The 17,966-nt window shown below is 71.4% G+C and overlaps 2 protein-coding genes across 3 annotated transcripts; both read right to left on the minus strand.

Annotated features, from left to right (window-relative positions):
• Positions 1-174: 174 nt before the first annotated feature.
• Positions 175-2,752, minus strand: PRG2 (proteoglycan 2, pro eosinophil major basic protein). Its single transcript, XM_064513445.1, has 5 exons — positions 2,692-2,752; positions 2,376-2,590; positions 2,158-2,292; positions 918-1,029; positions 175-233 (listed from the first exon to the last, which is right to left on the minus strand). The coding sequence occupies exons 1-5, from the start codon at positions 2,750-2,752 to the stop codon at positions 175-177; spliced, it is 582 nt and encodes a 193-aa protein (XP_064369515.1).
• Positions 2,753-8,708: 5,956 nt separating this feature from the next.
• Positions 8,709-17,137, minus strand: SLC43A3 (solute carrier family 43 member 3). 2 transcript variants are annotated; one of them, XM_064513270.1, is made up of 13 exons: positions 16,899-17,137; positions 16,383-16,594; positions 15,329-15,458; positions 14,907-14,953; positions 14,754-14,830; positions 14,572-14,664; positions 12,948-13,087; positions 12,721-12,848; positions 11,880-12,035; positions 11,665-11,778; positions 11,407-11,593; positions 11,214-11,337; positions 8,709-8,970 (listed from the first exon to the last, which is right to left on the minus strand). In XM_064513270.1, the coding sequence occupies exons 2-13, from the start codon at positions 16,570-16,572 to the stop codon at positions 8,812-8,814; spliced, it is 1,545 nt and encodes a 514-aa protein (XP_064369340.1). In that variant the 5' UTR covers positions 16,573-16,594; positions 16,899-17,137; the 3' UTR covers positions 8,709-8,811. The 2 variants fall into 2 exon arrangements, with proteins under 2 accessions (XP_064369340.1, XP_064369341.1); XM_064513271.1 differs by having other exon boundaries at positions 8,733-8,970; positions 11,407-11,459; positions 14,562-14,664.
• Positions 17,138-17,966: the final 829 nt, after the last annotated feature.

Here is a 17,966-nt window from a genome sequence, read left to right on the forward strand (position 1 = left end):
CCCGGTGGGGGCCGTGGGGCTGGGGGCCGCGACGGGCACAGCAAGGGCCCCACACGGGTGCGGGTGCTGAACGCTGGCGCTTTATTGGGGTCCGTGGGGAGCGGGGCGCCCCCCCCCCCGCGCGCCGTGGGGCAGGCGGGGGGGCCCCGGGGGGGGGCCGTGGGGCTGAGCCCCTCAGTACTTGCAGACGAAGGGCAGGCGCACGCCGCAGTGCACGCTCCTCCAGCGCCCGTCTGCCGGGGGCACCGCCGTCAGGGCCGCCCCACGGCCCGGCCCCCAGCCCCCCAGGCTGCAGCCCCCAGACCCCCAAGTTGCAGCCCCCCAAACCCCCCAGGTTGCAGCCCCCAGACCCCCAAGTTGCAGCCCCAGACCCCCAAATTGCAGACCCTAAACCCCCAAGTTGTAGCCCTCAGACCCTCAAATTGCAGCCCCCAGACCCCCAAGTTGCAGCCCCAGACCCCCAAGTTGCAGCCCCCAGCCCCCCAAGTTGCACCCCCAGACCCCCAGGTTGCAACCCCCAAACCCCCAGGGACCATCCCCAGACCTCCAAGTTGCACACCTCAAACCCCCCAGGTTGCAGCCCCCAGCCCCCCAAGTTGCAGCCCCAGACCCCCAAGTTGCAGACCTCCCAAGTTGTATCCCCCAGACCCCCAAGTTGCAGCCCCAGACCCCCAATTTGCAGCCCTCAAACCCCCAGGGACCACCCCCGGACCTCCACGTTGCAGACCCAACCCCCCAAGTTGTAGCCCCCAGCCCCCCCAAGTTGCAGCCCCAGACCCCCAAGTTGCAGCCCCAGTTCCCCCAGGGACAACCCCCAGCCCCCCAGGTCGCAGCCCCCGGCCCCAGCGCCCCCCAGCCCCATCCCCAGCCCCTTGGGGGCACCGGTCCCCCCCCCCCGGCCCCCCGGCCCCACTGACTTGCGGTGCAGAGGGAGGTGCAGAAGGTGCCGGCGGGCGTGGGGTAGCCGCGGAGCCAGTGCGCGTAGTTCCACAGCGTGCGGTCGATCCACTGGCAGAACACGCTCCTGCACTGCGCCCCGCGTCACCCGGGCTGCCACCGGGCACCGGCACCGGCCTGGGGGGGGCCGGGGGGGCCGGGGGGGCACGGGGGGGCACGGGGACGGCGGGGCAGGGCTGGGTGCCCCAGGATGGGCATGGGGACGTGGGGCAGGGCTGGGTCACCCCAGGATGGGCATGGGGACGTGGGGCAGGGCTGGGTGCCCCAGGATGGGCATGGGGACGTTGGGTAGAGCTGGGTCACCCCAGGATGGGCATGGGGACGTGGGGCAGAGCTGGGTGCCCCAGGATGGGCATGGGGACGTTGGGTAGAGCTTGGGTCACCCCAGGATGGGCATGGGGACGTGGGGCAGAGCTGGGTGCCCCAGGATGGGCATGGGGACGTTGGGTAGAGCTGGGTGCCCCAGGATGGGCATGGGGACATTGGGCAGGGCTGGGTGCCCCAGGACGGGCATGGGGACGTGGGGCAGAGCTGGGTCACCCCAGGACGGCCATGGGGACGTTGGGTAGAGCTGGGTGCCCCAGGATGGGCATGGGGACATTGGGCAGGGCTGGGTGCCCCAGGATGGGCATGGGGATGTGGGGCAGAGCTGGGTCACCCCAGGACGGCCATGGGGACGTTGGGTAGAGCTGGGTGCCCCAGGATGGGCATGGGGACATTGGGCAGGGCTGGGTGCCCCAGGACGGGCATGGGGACGTGGGGCAGAGCTGGGTCACCCCAGGACGGCCATGGGGACGTTGGGTAGAGCTGGGTGCCCCAGGATGGGCATGGGGACATTGGGCAGGGCTGGGTGCCCCAGGATGGGCATGGGGACGTTGGGTAGAGCTTGGGCCACCCCAGGATGGGCATGGGGACGTGGGGCAGGGCTGGGTCACCCCAGGACGGCCATGGGGACGTTGGGTAGAGCTGGGTGCCCCAGGATGGGCATGGGGACATTGGGCAGGGCTGGGTGCCCCAGGATGGGCATGGGGACGTTGAGTAGAGCTAGGTCACCCCAGGATGGGCATGGGGACGTTAAGTAGAGCTTGGGTCACCCCAGGATGGGCATGGGGACAGCACAGCAGGGCTGGGACCTTTGGGGACGAGCATGGGGACGGGTTACGGGTGCAAGGGAGGGGGGGGGCGAGGAGAGCTCCTTACCAGGGGGCTGGTGATGGCCCCGATCCAGACCTGGCCGCGGTTGGTGCGGGAGCGGGCGACGCGCCGCAGGCGGACGTTGACGCTGTGGCTGTGGATGGAGGCCAGGTGCCCGCGGTAGCACCGGCGGCACACGTCCTGCGGAGCGGGGCCGGCGGGTCAGCGGGGCTGCCCCGTGCCCCCCCCGTCCGTCCCCGCGTCCGTCCGTCCCCGCGTCCCACCTCGGCGCGGTGGAAGCTCCTGCAGCGCCGCACGACCACGTAGCGGTTGGTGCCGGCGCCCGGGGCCTCCGGCAGGCTCAGCCGCGCCGTCTCCTCGTCCCGCGGGCACTCGACGTCCTCCTCCAGCGTCACCTCGGCCACCGGCGTCACCTCGGCCACCGGGGCCACCTCGGCCGTCCCGGCCCAGCTGCCCGGCTCGGGCGCCTCGGGGGCGGCTGGGGGAGCAGGGCGTCAGGCCCCGGGGCGGCGGGGGCCCCGGCGTCCGGCGGGGGGGGGGTGGCCCCACGGCGCGGCGGGGGCCGGCGCGGGCACTCACCGAGGCGGCAGGCGCCGGCGGATCCCAGCAGGGCCAAGGCGAGGAGCAGGCGGGACGGCATGGCGGTGGCGGTGCGGGTGCTGGGGACCACGCGGGGACACCCGTGGGGACCAGCCCGGGCCACCCCTGCCTTCAGGGCCCCCCCCCCCCGGGTCGAGCCCAGCTCTGGTGCCCCCGGGGCCGACTCGTGTCCCTCTGCCGTCCCCAGCGGCACCCCCGTGTCCCTCCTGCCCCCGGGGCCACCCCCGTGTCCCTTACGCCCTTCTGCCGTCCCGGGGGTGACCACCACGTCCCTCCTGCCCCCCGGGCCGCCCCGTGGTCCCGATGACCCTCTGCCATCCCTGGGGTCACCCCATGTCCCTCATCTCCCCCATGTCCCTCTGCCATCCCTGGGGTCACCCCATGTCCCTCATCTCCCCCATGTCCCTCTGCCATCCCTGGGGTCAACCCCATGTCCCTCTGCCATCCCCAGGGTCACCCCATGTCCCTCATCTCCCCCATGTCCCTCTACCATCCCTAGGGTCACCTCCATGTCCCTCGTCTCCCCCATGTCCCTCTGCCATCCCTGGGGTCACCCCCATGTCCCTTGTCTCCCCCATGTCCCTCTACCATCCCTAGGGTCACCCCCATGTCCCTTGTCTCCCCCACGTCCCTCTACCATCCCTAGGGTCACCCCCATGTCCCTTGTCTCCCCCATGTCCCTCTGCCATCCCCAGGGTCACCCCATGTCCCTCACCTCCACGTCCCTCTGCCATCCCCAGGGTCACCCCATGTCCCCTGCCACCCCCCCGTGCCACCACGTCCCCCCCACACCGGCAGCACCCCAGAGCCACCCGTGCCGCCCTGGAGGCCACCCCGACCCCCGTCCCCAAGCCGGGCAGGGCTGCCGGGGGCCGTGCCCACCCACCGTCCCCGTCCCCGTCCCCGTCCCCGTCCCCGTCCCCGTCCCTCACCCGGTGGCCGTGGGGCTCTGCCCGCGGGCGCCCTTAAAGCGGGTGCCGGGGCCACGTGGCCCCACCGCAGCCTTGCGCCACCCGCCCGGCCCGGCCCCACGGCGGCCGCCCCCCAACCGCAGCGGGGCCGGGGGGGCCGCGGGGCGCCAGATACCATCTCCCACCCCGGGGGCGGCCGTTGCCCCAGGCCGGCTCCCCGCCAACGGCCGTGGGGCGCCCGGGGCCGGCCGTTGGCCCGCAGATGCTATCGGCCCCCCACGCCCGCCCCACGGCCCGGAGCGGCGGGGCCCGGCGAGGGGCACCCCGGGGACCCGCCGCCGGGGCAGCGTCACCCCCAGCGGCCGCCCGCGCCGGGGACGGGGACGGGGACGGGGACGGGGACGGGGACGGCGGGTGGGCACGGCCCCCGGCAGCCCTGCCCGGCTTGGGGACGGGGGTCGGGGTGGCCTCCAGGGCGGCACGGGTGGCCCTGGGGTGCTGCCGGTGTGGGGGGCACGTGGTGGCACGGGGGGGGTGGCAGAGGGGGACGTGGGGTGGCCCTGGGGCTTCCAGGGCTTTTGAGGTGACCCTGGGGATGGCAGAGGGACATGGGGTGGCCCTGGGGCTTCCAGGGCTTTTGAGGTGACCCTGGGGATGGCAGAGGGGGACGTGGGGTGGCCCTGGGGCTTCCAGAGCTTTTGGGGAGACCTTGGGGATGGCAGAGGGACATGGGGTGGCCCTGGGGCTTCCAGAGCTTTTGGGGAGACCTTGGGGATGGCAGAGGGACATGGAGTGGCCCTGGGGCATCACGGGCTTTTGGGGAGACCCTGGGGATGGCAGAGGGACATGGGGTGGCCATGGGGGTCCAGGGCTTTTGGGGAGACCCCGAGGATGGCAGAGGGACTTGGGGTGGCCATGGGGGTCAAGGGCTTTTGGGGTGACCCCGGGGATGGCAGAGGGACATGGGGTGGCCCTGGGGGTCAAGGGCTTTTGGGGTGACCCTGGGGATGGCAGAGGGACATGGGGTGGCCCTGGGGGTCAAGGGCTTTTGGGGTGACCCTGGGGATGGCAGAGGGACATGGGGTGGCCCTGGGGCATCAAGGGCTTTCGGGGTGACCCTGGGGATGGCAGAGGGACATGGGGTGGCCATGGGGGTCAAGGGCTTTTGGGGTGACCCTGGGGATGGCAGAGGGACATGGGGTGGCCATGGGGGTCAAGGGCTTTCGGGGTGACCCTGGGGATGGCAGAGGGACTTGGGGTGGCCCTGGGGCATCACAGGCTTTTGGGGTGACCCCAGGGATGGCAGAGGGACATGGGGTGGCCCTGGGGCTCAAGGGCTTTTGGGGTGACCCCGAGGATGGCAGAGGGACATGGGGTGGCCATGGGGCTCAAGGGCTTTTGGGGTGACCCCGAGGATGGCAGAGGGACTTGGGGTGGGCCTGGGGGTCAAGGGCTTTTGGGGTGACCCCGGGGTTGGCAGAGGGACTTGGGGTGGCCATGGGGCATCACGGGCTTTTGGGGAGACCCCGAGGATGGCAGAGGGACATGGGGTGGCCCTGGGGGCTTCCAGGGCTTTCGGGGTGACCCCGAGGATGGCAGAGGGACATGGGGTGGCCCTGGGGGTCAAGGGCTTTTGGGGTGACCCTGGGGATGGCAGAGGGACATGGGGTGGCCATGGGGCTTCCAGGGCTTTTGGGGTGACCCTGGAGATGGCAGAGGGACATGGGGTGGCCCTGGGGGTCCAGGGCTTTTGGGGAGACCCTGGGGATGGCAGAGGGACATGGGGTGGGCCTGGGGCATCACGGGCTTTTGGGGAGACCTTGGGGATGGCAGAGGGACATGGGGTGGCCCTGGGGCATCAAGGGCTTTCGGGGTGACCCTGGGGATGGCAGAGGGACTTGGGGTGGGCCTGGGGGTCAAGGGCTTTTGGGGTGACCCCGGGGTTGGCAGAGGGACTTGGGGTGGCCCTGGGGCATCAAGGGCTTTCGGGGTGACCCCAGGGATGGCAGAGGGACATGGGGTGGCCCTGGGGCATCAAGGGCTTTCGGGGTGACCCTGGGGATGGCAGAGGGACTTGGGGTGGCCCTGGGGCATCACAGGCTTTTGGGGTGACCCTGGGGATGGCAGAGGGACATGGGGTGGCCATGGGGGTCAAGGGCTTTTGGGGTGACCCTGGGGATGGCAGAGGGACTTGGGGTGGCCCTGGGGGTCCAGGGCTTTTGGGGTGACCCCGAGGATGGCAGAGGGACATGGGGTGGCCCTGGGGGTCAAGGGCTTTTGGGGTGACCCCGAGGATGGCAGAGGGACATGGGGTGGCCCTGGGGCATCAAGGGCTTTTGGGGTGACCCCGAGGATGGCAGAGGGACATGGGGTGGCCCTGGGGGTCAAGGGCTTTTGGGGTGACCCCAGGGATGGCAGAGGGACATGGGGTGGCCCTGGGGGTCAAGGGCTTTTGGGGTGACCCTGGGGATGGCAGAGGGACATGGGGTGGCCCTGGGGCATCAAGGGCTTTCGGGGTGACCCTGGGGATGGCAGAGGGACATGGGGTGGCCCTGGGGCTCAAGGGCTTTTGGGGTGACCCCGAGGATGGCAGAGGGACATGGGGTGGCCCTGGGGGTCAAGGGCTTTTGGGGTGACCCCGGGGGTGGCAGAGGGACTTGGGGTGGTCCTGGGGGTCAAGGGCTTTTGGGGAGACCCTGAGGATGGCAGAGGGACATGGGGTGGCCATGGGGGTCAAGGGCTTTTGGGGTGACCCTGGGGATGGCAGAGGGACATGGGGTGGCCATGGGGGTCAAGGGCTTTTGGGGTGACCCCAGGGATGGCAGAGGGAATTGGGGTGGCCCTGGGGCATCACAGGCTTTTGGGGTGACCCCGAGGATGGCTGAGGGACATGGGGTGGCCATGGGGGTCAAGGGCTTTCGGGGTGACCCTGGGGATGGCAGAGGGACTTGGGGTGGCCCTGAGGGTCCAGGGCTTTTGGGGTGACCCCGAGGATGGCAGAGGGACATGGGGTGGCCCTGGGGGTCAAGGGCTTTTGGGGTGACCCCGAGGATGGCAGAGGGACATGGGGTGGCCCTGGGGCTCAAGGGCTTTTGGGGTGACCCCGAGGATGGCAGAGGGACATGGGGTGGCCATGGGGGTCAAGGGCTTTTGGGGTGACCCCAGGGATGGCAGAGGGACATGGGGTGGCCCTGGGGGTCAAGGGCTTTCGGGGTGACCCTGGGGATGGCAGAGGGACATGGGGTGGCCATGGGGGTCAAGGGCTTTTGGGGTGACCCCGGGGGTGGCAGAGGGACATGGGGTGGCCATGGGGGTCCAGGGCTTTTGGGGTGACCCCGAGGATGGCAGAGGGACATGGGGTGGCCCTGGGGCATCACGGGCTTTTGGGGTGACCCCGGGGGTGGCAGAGGGACTTGGGGTGGCCCTGGGGGTCAAGGGCTTTTGAGGTGACCCCAGGGATGGCAGAGGGACATGGGGTGGCCCTGGGGCATCACGGGCTTTTGGGGTGACCCTGGGGATGGCAGAGGGACATGGGGTGGCCATGGGGGTCAAGGGCTTTTGGGGTGACCCCGGGGGTGGCAGAGGGACTTGGGGTGGCCCTGGGGCATCACGGGCTTTTGGGGTGACCCTGGGGATGGCAGAGGGACATGGGGTGGCCCTGGGGGTCAAGGGCTTTTGGGGTGACCCCGAGGATGGCAGAGGGACATGGGGTGGCCCTGGGGGTCAAGGGCTTTTGGGGTGACCCCAGGGATGGCAGAGGGACATGGGGTGGCCATGGGGGTCAAGGGCTTTTGGGGTGACCCCGGGGGTGGCAGAGGGACATGGGGTGGCCCTGGGGGTCAAGGGCTTTTGGGGTGACCCTGGGGATGGCAGAGGGACTTGGGGTGGCCATGGGGGTCAAGGGCTTTTGGGGTGACCCCGAGGATGGCAGAGGGACTTGGGGTGGCCCTGGTGGTCAAGGGCTTTTGGGGTGACCCCAGGGATGGCAGAGGGGCCCTGGGGACATGGGGGCGGCCTGGGGGCCCTGGGGGCATGGGGCAGCCCTGGGGGGGGGGTCAACAGTGTGGGGGTGACCTGGGGATGGCAGAGGGACCTGGGGACACGGGGCGACCCCAGGGTCGGTAGAGGGTCACCACGCGCGTGGGGTGGCCCCAGGGGCTCAAGGGCCCCGGGATCAACCCGGGGGGGTGGCAGAGGGGCACCAAGGACATGGGGGGGGCCCTGGGGACAGCGGGCGGCGGTGCCCGCCGGAGGGGCGCGGGGGCTCGTGCCAGCCCCAGGAATGATGCCCGCGGCGAGCCCGCCCAGCCCAGAGAGGGAGGGGGCACAGAAGGTACTGGGAGCACTGGGAAGGGGCACAGCAGGCACTGGGAGCACTGTGTGGGCACTGGGAGGGGGCACAGTGGGTACCGGGGGCACTGAGAGGGGGCATAGTGGTAACTGGGGGCACTGGGAGAGGGCACTGGGAGGGGGCACAGTGGGAACTGGGGGCACTGGGAGGGGGCACAGTGGGCGCTAGGAGCACGGGGGGACTGGGTGGGCACTGGGAAGGAGCATAGCAGGTACTGGCTGGGCACTGGCATGGGGCATAGTGGGCACTGGGGGAACTGGGTGGGCACTGGGGGAGTGCACAGTGGGTACCGGGGGCACTGGGAGGGGGCACAGCAGGCACTGGGGGCATCACAGGGCAGTGGGTGGGCACTGGGAGCACTGGGGGGGGGGGCAACGGATGAGCACTTGGGGGGGGCACAGCCAGCAACTGGGAGGGTTGGGGAGCCAAGGGTGGGCACTGGGGGGGCACCGGAGAGGGAGAACAGCGGACACTGGGACAACTGGGGGGGCCTTGGGGGGGACAGGGCAGGTGCCGGGGGGCGGTGGGAGCAGGCTGGGGGGCAGCGCTGACCCCCCGCCCTGCCCACGGACAGGCTCTGGCACAGCAGCCTCTGGGACCCCCCCCAGGCCATGGGGGGTCCGTGTGTGCCGGGGGGGCCGGGGGCGGCTGCGGGGCGCACAACCCTATACGAGACCCCGGAGAATCCCCCAGGGCGGCGAGCGGGCAGGCGAAGGAGCAGGGCGCAGCGGGCGTCTGCTATGTCAGCATTTATTTCCCCCCCCCGCCTCCATCCCCCAGCCCCGAAGTCCGGTGGGGAAGGCGCCGTGGGGCGGGGAGGGGGGGCCCCCCGGCGGCTCAGCCCGGCGCCTCGGGGGGGGCCCCGGCGCCCGGGGGGGCGGTCAGCGGGGTGCCCCCCGCGGCGCCCAGCTCCCGCGCCCGCCGCCGGCACTCGCGGGCCACGGCCAGGGGGCTGCCGAAGGCCAGCAGCACCACGGCGATGAGCCCCACGTTCACCTGGGGGGCACGGCGGGCCGCGTCAGGGTGCCCCCCCCCCCCCGCCCAGGCTGCCCCCCGGCGAGGCCCGCGGTGGGGCGAGGGCGCGGGGACCCCCCCCCCCGCCGTGGGGCAGGACCTCCCATGCAACCAAGGGGCAGCAGCCCCATCCCACTGTGGGGCAGCCCCCCTCCCACCATGGGGCAGCACTCCCACCCCGCCGTGGGACACCACCCCCCTCCTGCCGTGGGGCAGAATGTCTCCCACCGTGGGGCACCACCCCCATCTCACCGTGGGGCAGCACCCCCCTCCCACCATGGGGCACCATCCCCCTCTCGCCATGGGGCAGGATCTCTCCCACTGTGGGGTAGCCCCCATCCTGCTGTGGGGCATCACCCCCATCCCACCATGGGACACCAACCTCATCCCATCGTGGGCCACCACCCCCATCCTGCCATGGGGCAGGATCTCTCCCACCATGGGGCACCACCCCCATCCCACCGTGGGGCAGGATGTCTCCCACCATGGGGTAGTCCCCATCCCACCATGCAGCAGCAGCCCCATCCCACCAAGGGGCAGCACCCCCATCCCATCATGGGACAGGACCTCTCCCACCATGGGGCACCACCCCATCCCACCATGGGGCAGGATCTCTCCCACCATGGGGTAGTCCCCATCCCGCCATGGGGCACCACCCCCATCCCACCATGGGACACCAACCTCACCCCATCGTGGGGCAGCACCCCCATCCCACCATGAACCACCACCCCCATCCCGCTGTGGGGCAGGATCTCTCCCACTGTGGGGCACCACCCCATCCCACCATGGGGCACCAACCTCATCCCATCGTGGGACACCAACCCCATCCCATCGTGGGGCACCACCCCCACCCCACTGTGGGGCAGGATCTCTCCCACCATGGTGTAGCCCCCATCCTGCTGTGGGGCACCACCCCCATCTCACCATGGCACACCAACCTCGTCCCACCATGGGCCACCATTCCCGTCCCACCATGGGGCAGGATCTCTCCCACCATGGGCCACCACCCCCATCCCACCATGGGGCAGGATCTCTCCCACCATGGGGTAGCCCCCATCCCGCCATGGGGCACCACCCCCATCTCACCATGGCACACCAACCTCATCCCATCATGAGCCACCACCCCCATCTCACTATGGGGCAGGATCTCTCCCACCATGGAGTTCTCCCCCCATCCCACCATGGGGCACCACCCCCCTCGCCATGGGGCAGGATCTCTCCCACCATGGGCCACCACCCCCATCTCACCATGGCACACCAACCTCATCCCACCATGGGCCACCATCCCCATCCCACCGGGGGACAGGATCTCTCCCACCATGGGGCAGCCCCCCCATCTCACCATGGGGCACCACCCCCATCCCACCATGGGGCACCAACCTTGTCCCACCATGGGCCACCACCCCCATCCCACCATGGGGCAGGATCTCTCCCACCATGGAGTTCTCCCCCCATCCCACCATGGGGCACCACCCCCCCCGCCATGGGGCAGGATCTCTCCCACCATGGGCCACCACCCCCATCCCACCAGGGGACAGGATCTCTCCCACCATGGGCCACCACCCCCATTCCACCATGGGACACCACCCCCATCTCACCGTGGGACACCAACCTCATCCCACCATGGGCCACCATCCCCATCCCACCATGAGGCAGGATCTCTCCCACCATGGGGCACCAACCTCGTCCCACCATGGGCCACCACCCCCATCCCACCATGGGGCAGGATCTCTCCCACCATGGAGTTCTCCCCCCATTGCACCATGGGGCACCACCCCCCTCGCCATGGGGCAGGATCTCTCCCACCATGGGGCACCAACCTCATCCCACTGTGGGGCACCAACCTCATCCCACCATGGGCCACCACCCCCATCCCACCGGGGGACAGGATCTCTCCCACCATGGGGCAGCCCCCCCATCCCACCATGGGGCACCAACCTCATCCCACCATGGGCCACCACCCCCATCCCACCGTGAGCACGATCTCTCCCACCATGGGGCAGCCCCCCCATCCCACTATGGGGCAGGATCTCTCCCACCATGGGGCACCAACCCCATCTCACTGTGGGGCACCAACCTCATCCCATCGTGGGGCACCACCCCCACCCCACCATGGGGCAGGATCTCTCCCACCATGGGGCAGGATCTCTCCCACCATGGGGCACCAACCTCATCCCACCATGGGCCACCCCCCCACACCCCCCCCCGCGGGGCCGGGCACTCACGTAGAAGGGGTTCCCCCGGAGCGGCCCCCGCACCAGGGCGAAGCAGGGGTACTGCAGCAGGGCCACCAGCGCCGACAGGGCCATGGCCAGCCCGTAGAGCTTCCCGAAGTGCTGCGGGGGGAACCTGCCGCGCGGCGTCACCGCCGGCCCCCCGCCGCCCCCGCCGCCCCCCCCCCGCCCCCCCGGGACTCACGCGATGGCCAGGAAGGCGGCGTTGCCGCCGTAGAGGAAGGAGCGGCTGAGCACCTGCAGGGCGAAGGTGGCGAACTGCACGGGCAGCGCGGGCACGGCGGCGCAGCCGGAGAACAGCAGGCACTGGGTCGCCGTCGCCGCCAGCGAGGGCACCGACGCCCGCAGGTCGGCCAGCGCCGCGGGGGCTCCTGCGGGCACGGCGGGCTCAGGGCGCCGCGGGGCTGGGGGGGGGGGGGGGCGGAGGGGGGGGGGTGCTCACCGCCGGCGCGGGGGCCCTGGCGCCGCTTGTGACGGTCCAGGATGAGGCCGTTCCAGGGGGCGCAGAGCACCCCGCAGAGCTGGGCGAAGGCGAAGGCGTCGGTGTAGGTGCTCACTGCGGCGGCGGCGGGGGCGGCGGGGGGGCGGTCAGGGCGGGCGCCGGCGTGGGGCGCGCGGCCCCGTGGGCCCCCCCCCCCGCCGCCCCCCGCCCCGTACCCAGGCCGTCGTCGCCGCGGGCCAGGTGGTGCAGCAGCGGGTTGAGGGTGCCGATGAAGAGGTAGTGGCGCAGCTGCATGGTGGAGAGCCAGGCCACGTGCCAGGCGAAGAGCCGCGAGCGCACGCACGCCCCGAAGGACGCCCCGTCGGGGCCACCTGCGCCCGCGGGGAGGCGGGGCTTAGCCATGGCCACGCCCCCCCCCACCGGCCACGCCCCCCCCCTCCGGGCACCGCCGCGGCCGCCGGCGCCCAGCCTGCGCCCGCGGCCGCCGCCGTGGCCCCGCCCACCCGCTCGGCCCCGCCCGCATGCACCTCCGTGGCCCCGCCCACCCGTTCGGCCACGCCCCCAGGCACCGCCGTGGCCCCGCCCACCCGCTCGACCCCGCCCACAGGCCCCGCCGTGGCCCCGCCCACCCGCTCGGCCACACCCCCAGGTGCCGCCGTGGCCGCGCCCACCCACTCGTCTCCGCCCACGGGCACCGCCGTGGCCACGCCCACCCGCTCGACCCCGCCCCCCAGGCGACGCCGTGGTCACGCCCACTCTCGGTGCACGCCCGCAGATCCCCCCTCCACGGCCACGCCCACCCCAGGACGCGGCGGTGTTCTATTTGCATAGCCACGCCCACCCCCCACACGTGCTCTATTTGCATAACCACGCCCACCCCGAGTACACGCCCATGTTTCATTTACATAGCCACACCCACCCTCCCGGGCAGGCCCCGCCTCCCACTAGGCACCCGCCCCCCACGACTCACCCGCCCTCTCCTCGGCCCCGCCCCGCCTTAGCCCCGCCCCTCCCCTGGCCCCGCCCCCGCGCTGCACCAAGCCCCGCCCCCAGCACCTCTGGGCCCGCGGGGGGCGGGGGGCTGGGGGCGGGGCTCCAGCGGGGCGTCCTCCGGGCCGCCGTCGCCCGGGGGCTGCTTCTCCTCGTAGGTGCGGTAGGACCGGGACCGCCGCTCGCACCGCAGCCTGCCGGCACCGCGCGCCGTCACCGCGCCGCCCCCGGGACCGGGACCAGGACCGGGACCAGGCCCCGGCGCCAGCGGCCCCCCGGGACGGACCCCTTACCCGTAGTCGTAGGCGGGGGGCAGCGGGTGGGGGATGCGGCCCCGGGGCATGAGGAAGAGGGTGCGCAGCAGGTGCCAGGCGCTGCAGCCCGCCATGAAGAGGAACATGGCCCGCAGGGACAGCCCGCGCTCGTACAGCACCTGGGGACGCGCGGCGCTGAGGCGGGCCACTGCCACCCCGCGCCGCGCGGCCCTGCCCGCCTCGACCCCAGCCATGTCCCCCAAATGTGTCCCCAGCCGTGTCCCCAGCTATGTGCCCAGCTGTGCCACCAGCCATGTCTCCCAGCTGTGCCCCAGTCCATGTCCCCAGCTGTGTGCCCAGCTGTGCCCCAGTCCATGTCCCCAGCCATGCCACCAGCCATGTCCCCACCTAGGCTCCAACCCATGTCCCCAGCTGTGTCCCCATCCATGTCCCCAGCTATGTGCCCAGCTGTGCCACCAGCCATGTCCCCCAGCTGTGCCCCAGTGCATGTCCCCAGCTGTGTCCCCACCTAGGCTCCAATCCATGTCCCCAACCATATCCCCAGCTGTGTCCCCATCCATGTTCCCACCTATGCTTCAATCCATGTCCCCAGACATGCCATCAGCCTTGTCCCCAGCTGTGTCCCCAGCCATGTCCTCCACCTATGCCCCAATCTATGTCCCCAGCCATGCCCCAGCCCATGTCCCCAGCTGTGTCCCCATCCATGTCCCCATCTAGGCTCCAATCCATATCCCCAGCCATGTCCCCAGCCATGCCACCAGCCATGCTCCAGCCCCTGTCCCCAGCTGTGCCCCCAGCTATGTCCTCCACCTATGCCCCAATCCGTGTCCCCAGCTATGCCCCAATCCATGTCCCCAGCCGTGCCCCCAGCCATGTCCCCCACCTATGCCCCAATCCATGTCCCCAGCCGTGCCCCCAGCCATGTCCCCCACCTATGCCCCAATCCATGTCCCCAGCCGTGTCCCCAGCCATGTCCCCCACCTATGCCCCAATCCATGTCCCCAGCTGTGCCCCCAGCCATGTCCCCCACCTATGCCCCAATCCATGTCCCCAGCCGTGCCCCCAGCCATGTCCCCCACCTATGCCCCAATCCATGTCCCCAGCCGTGTCCCCAGCCATGTCCCCCACCTATGCCCCAATCCATGTCCCCAGCCGTGCCCCCAGCCATGTCCCCCACCTATGCCCCAATCCATGTCCCCAGCCGTGTCCCCAGCCATGTCCCCCACCTATGCCCCAATCCATGTCCCCAGCTGTGCCCCCAGCCATGTCCCCCACCTATGCCCCAATCCATGTCCCCAGCTGTGCCACCAGCCGTGTCCCCCATCTGTGCCCCAATCCATGTCCCCAGCTGTGTCCCCAGCCATGTCCCCCACCTATGCCCCAATCCATGTCCCCAGCTGTGCCACCAGCCGTGTCCCCCATCTGTGCCCCAATCCATGTCCCCAGCTGTGTCCCCAGCCATGCCCCCAGCCATGCTCCAACCCATGTCCCCAGCCACGTCCCCCACCTACGCCCCAACCCTTGTCCCCAGCTGCGTCCCCCATCCATGTCCCCCATCTGTGCCACCAGCCATGTCCCCAGACGTGTCCCCGGGCATGTCTCCCAGATGTGTCCCCAGCTGTGCCAGCCCACCCACGGCCACCTTGACGATGAGAAAGACGGCGGACGAGGAGTCGAAGGCCCCGTTGTAGAGCGTGATGATGACGGCGCGGTACTTCCCGAAGAGGTTGCCCACCTGCCGCGGCGAGACCCCCGCGTGAGCTGGGTGCCGGCAGGGCGCCCCGGCTTTGGGGGGGGGGGGGCAGAGCCGCCCACGCCCCTCACCTGCATGTTGGTGAGGATGAGGAGCATGCCGCCCACCGACAGCAGCGACATGGCCGGGAAGAGCAGCACGGCGGAGGCTGGGGGGCGCAGGGGTCAGCGGGGGCCCCGGCGAGGCGGGGGCGAGCGGGGGGGCACCCGCGGGGGGGGTCTCACCTGGCGTGGAGAAGGCGACGAGCAGGGCGCCGGCGGTGTAGAGGGAGCTGCAAGACGCGGGCGGCGGTGACGCGCGGGTGCCGTCGCGCCTGGCCTGCCCCGCCGGCGGCTCTCGGATTGGCACCCGCTTGGCGCCCCATGTCTCGCGGCAGCCCCCCCACCCCAGTAGCACCCCGCGGGCGCGGGGCATCCAGGCTAGGGGTCCCTGGGGACATCGGGGAGCCCTGAGAGCGTGGTGGGTCCACGGGGGCACGGGAGGTGCCGGGCGTGGGGTGTCCCCCAGACCCGTCCCCCCCGGCCTGGGCACCCCGATAAGGCCCCCAGCCCCGATAGCGGTGCCCAGCCCCCACCAGCACCCTGACGAGGGGCCCTCAGCACCCGGCCGGGCACCCGTGGGCAGCCCCGGTCCCCAGCCCGCTCACATGGCGATCAGGCGGGCCACGGTGGTGCCGAAGCGGTCGAAGATGTAGCCCATGGGGAAGATCAAGAAGTTGTTCATGAAGGAGCCGATGGTGAAGACGAGGGAGAACTGCTCATCCTGCCCGCTGCAGTCTGCAAGGCAGCGGTCAGCGGCGCACGGGGACACTGGGGACACCGGGGACACGGGTCTGGGACAGCAGGGCCATGGGGTATCACAGGCCACCGGGATGGTGGGGACACAGGTCCAGGGCAGCAGGGCCATGGGGTATCACAGGCCACCGGGATGGTGGGACATGGGTCTGGGACAGCAGGGCCATGGGGCATCACAGGCCACCGGGTTGGTGGGGACATGGATCTGGGACAGCAGGGACATGGGGTATCACGGACCATCGGGATGGTGGGACATGGGTGTGGGACAGCAGGGCCATGGGGTATCACAGGCCACCGGGATGGTGGGACATGGGTCTGGGACAGCAGGGCCATGGGGCATCACAGGCCACCGGGTTGGTGGGGACATGGATCTGGGACAGCAGGGACATGGGGTATCACGGACCATCGGGACAGTGGAACACAGGTCCAGGGCAGCAGGGACATGGGGTATCACGGACCATCGGGATGGTGGGACACAGGTCCAGGGCAGCAGGGACATGGGGCATCACAGGCCACCGGGATGGTGGGGACATGGGTCTGGGACAGCAGGGACATGGGGTATCACAGGCCACCAAGGCAGTGGGGACATGGGGCATCACAGGCCACCGGGATGGTGGGACACAGATCCAGGGCAGCAGGGCCATGGGGTATCACGGGCCACCAGGATGGTGGGACATGGGTGTGGGACAGCAGGGACATGGGGTATCACGGACCATCGGGACAATGGGACATGGGTCCAGGGCAGCAGGGCCATGGGGTATCACAGGCCACCGGGTTGGTGGGGACATGGGTGTGGGACAGCAGGGCCACGGGGCATCCCAGGCCACCGGGGAGAGGGACGGAGGCGTCAGGCCAGCAGGACCACGGGGGGCCGGGAGGAGGGGGGCGGGGAGGGGGGGGACCTACCGGGCAGCAGGGTGAGGTTGGGGCCGGGGCTGGCGGGGGGCAGGCAGCGCCCCTGGAAGTAGCCCAGCTCCTTGAGCACGTAGACGAGGGAGGCCCAGCCGAAGATGACGCCGCAGAAGGCGCCGCACTCCAGCAGCCCCGACAGCAGCGTGGCCAGGCGCTTGGGCAGCCCCGCGCCCCCCGCCGCCATGCCGCCGCCGGCCTCGCCGCCCCTGCCGGACGGCCCAGCGTCACTGCTGGCCCCCAATCTCCCCCGTGCCCGCTGGCGTGCGCCCGGTGCCCGCTGCTAATGAAGCCTCATTACCAGCGCGGCCGGGAGGACAAACAGGCCCCGGCCGCCGCAGCGGCTAAAGATTAACCCGGGCATCGGGGCCAGATGCTGCCGCCCGCTTATCCGGGGCCGCGCTATCTTTAGCCGCCTCCGCGGCGAGGCCGAGGGGCCCGGGCGACCCCCCCTCTCCCCAAGCACCCAGCGGTGCCCACCGCGTCCCCGGTCCCGGCTCCCCGCCGCCTCACCACGTGCCGCCGGACGCCGGGGCTGAGGCCTTGCCAGCTCAGTGCATGCGGCGCGGAGCGGCGGCCGCCTCCCTGGCGGGCTCCCGGCGGCTCCCCACGCGCGTCCCCCCGGCGCGGGCGGGCTGGGGGCAGAGGCCACGGGGCAGCGGCAGCCCTGGGGCCACAGGATCTGCCCCCGCTCCGCCCCCGCTGCCGCCTCCCGGAAGGGACCCAGGCGTCCGGCGGGGGGGGGCGGGGGTGGGGGGGAAGGGCGCGGGGCGGGACTCGCTCCGGTTCCCGCAGGCCCGTTGGTTTTAATAATTAATTTGAGCGGCAGCACGGCAGGGGAGGCCTGGGACCAACCGCCGTGCTCCCACGCGGGGGGTGGGGGGATTCTCCGGTGTCTGCTACGGGGTTGGGCTCGGGGTGGGTGAGCGAGGCCCGGACCCCGCGGGGGGGGGGGGGGAACTTTGCCCTTGCACACGCGTGGGCACGCACGTGGCTGGGGACTGGGGGGGGGGGACACGCACACGCCTGCCTGCCCCACGCACGGCGGGACGGAGACGCCCGTGTCGGGCTCAGCCCCACGGCCTGCCGGGCCTGCCCCTGCCCCGCGGGTGCGGATGCGGCAGGGCCCTGCCTGGACACGCTTGGGTGGCTCCCAGCGAGGTTGCGCTGGGGCGGCGGGAGGAGGAAGAAGAGAAGGAGGAAGTAGCAGCAGGAGCCGGGGGGGGGGGGCCTGGCAGCGCTGTGGCTACACACCCAAATTCCCACGCGAGGGGACACCCAGCAAGGCGGTGGTGCCCGGCTCCAGCGCGGCTGCGGCTGCCTGCACTGGGGCAGGGAGGCCCTGCGGTCGCAGCCCCACGGCCCAGCCTGCCACCGCCCCCAGGGCACAGGCCCCTGGCCACCCTATATGCCAGCCACGTGGTCACTGTATATCCCAGCCCCCTCATTCACACTGTATCCCTGCCCCCTGGCCACCCTATGTCCCAGTTCCCATGTCCCACTATATACCAGTCCCCTGGTCACCCTATAACCCAGCCTCTGTGTCACCCTATATCTGAGCTTTCTGGCTACCCTGTGTCC

Source organism: Dromaius novaehollandiae, chromosome 5 (genome assembly GCF_036370855.1).
Source record: "Dromaius novaehollandiae isolate bDroNov1 chromosome 5, bDroNov1.hap1, whole genome shotgun sequence".
In the NCBI taxonomy this organism is placed as follows: domain Eukaryota; kingdom Metazoa; phylum Chordata; class Aves; order Casuariiformes; family Dromaiidae; genus Dromaius; species Dromaius novaehollandiae.

Coding starts and splice junctions, on each gene's coding strand:
- PRG2 (XM_064513445.1), bottom strand. CDS start 2,752: ATGCCGTCCCGCCTGCTCCTCGCCTTGGCCCTGCTGGGATCCGCCGGC. Junction 2,293..2,375: donor GGAGCTTCCACCGCGCCGAG/GTGGGACGCGGG, acceptor CCCGCTCCGCAG/GACGTGTGCCGCCGGTGCTA. Junction 1,030..2,157: donor GGGCCATCACCAGCCCCCTG/GTAAGGAGCTCT, acceptor CGCGGGGCGCAG/TGCAGGAGCGTGTTCTGCCA.
- SLC43A3 (XM_064513270.1), bottom strand. CDS start 16,572: ATGGCGGCGGGGGGCGCGGGGCTGCCCAAGCGCCTGGCCACGCTGCTG. Junction 15,459..16,382: donor CAACCTCACCCTGCTGCCCG/GTAGGTCCCCCC, acceptor GCTGCCTTGCAG/ACTGCAGCGGGCAGGATGAG. Junction 13,088..14,571: donor CCGTCTTTCTCATCGTCAAG/GTGGCCGTGGGT, acceptor GCGCGTCCCCAG/GTGCTGTACGAGCGCGGGCT.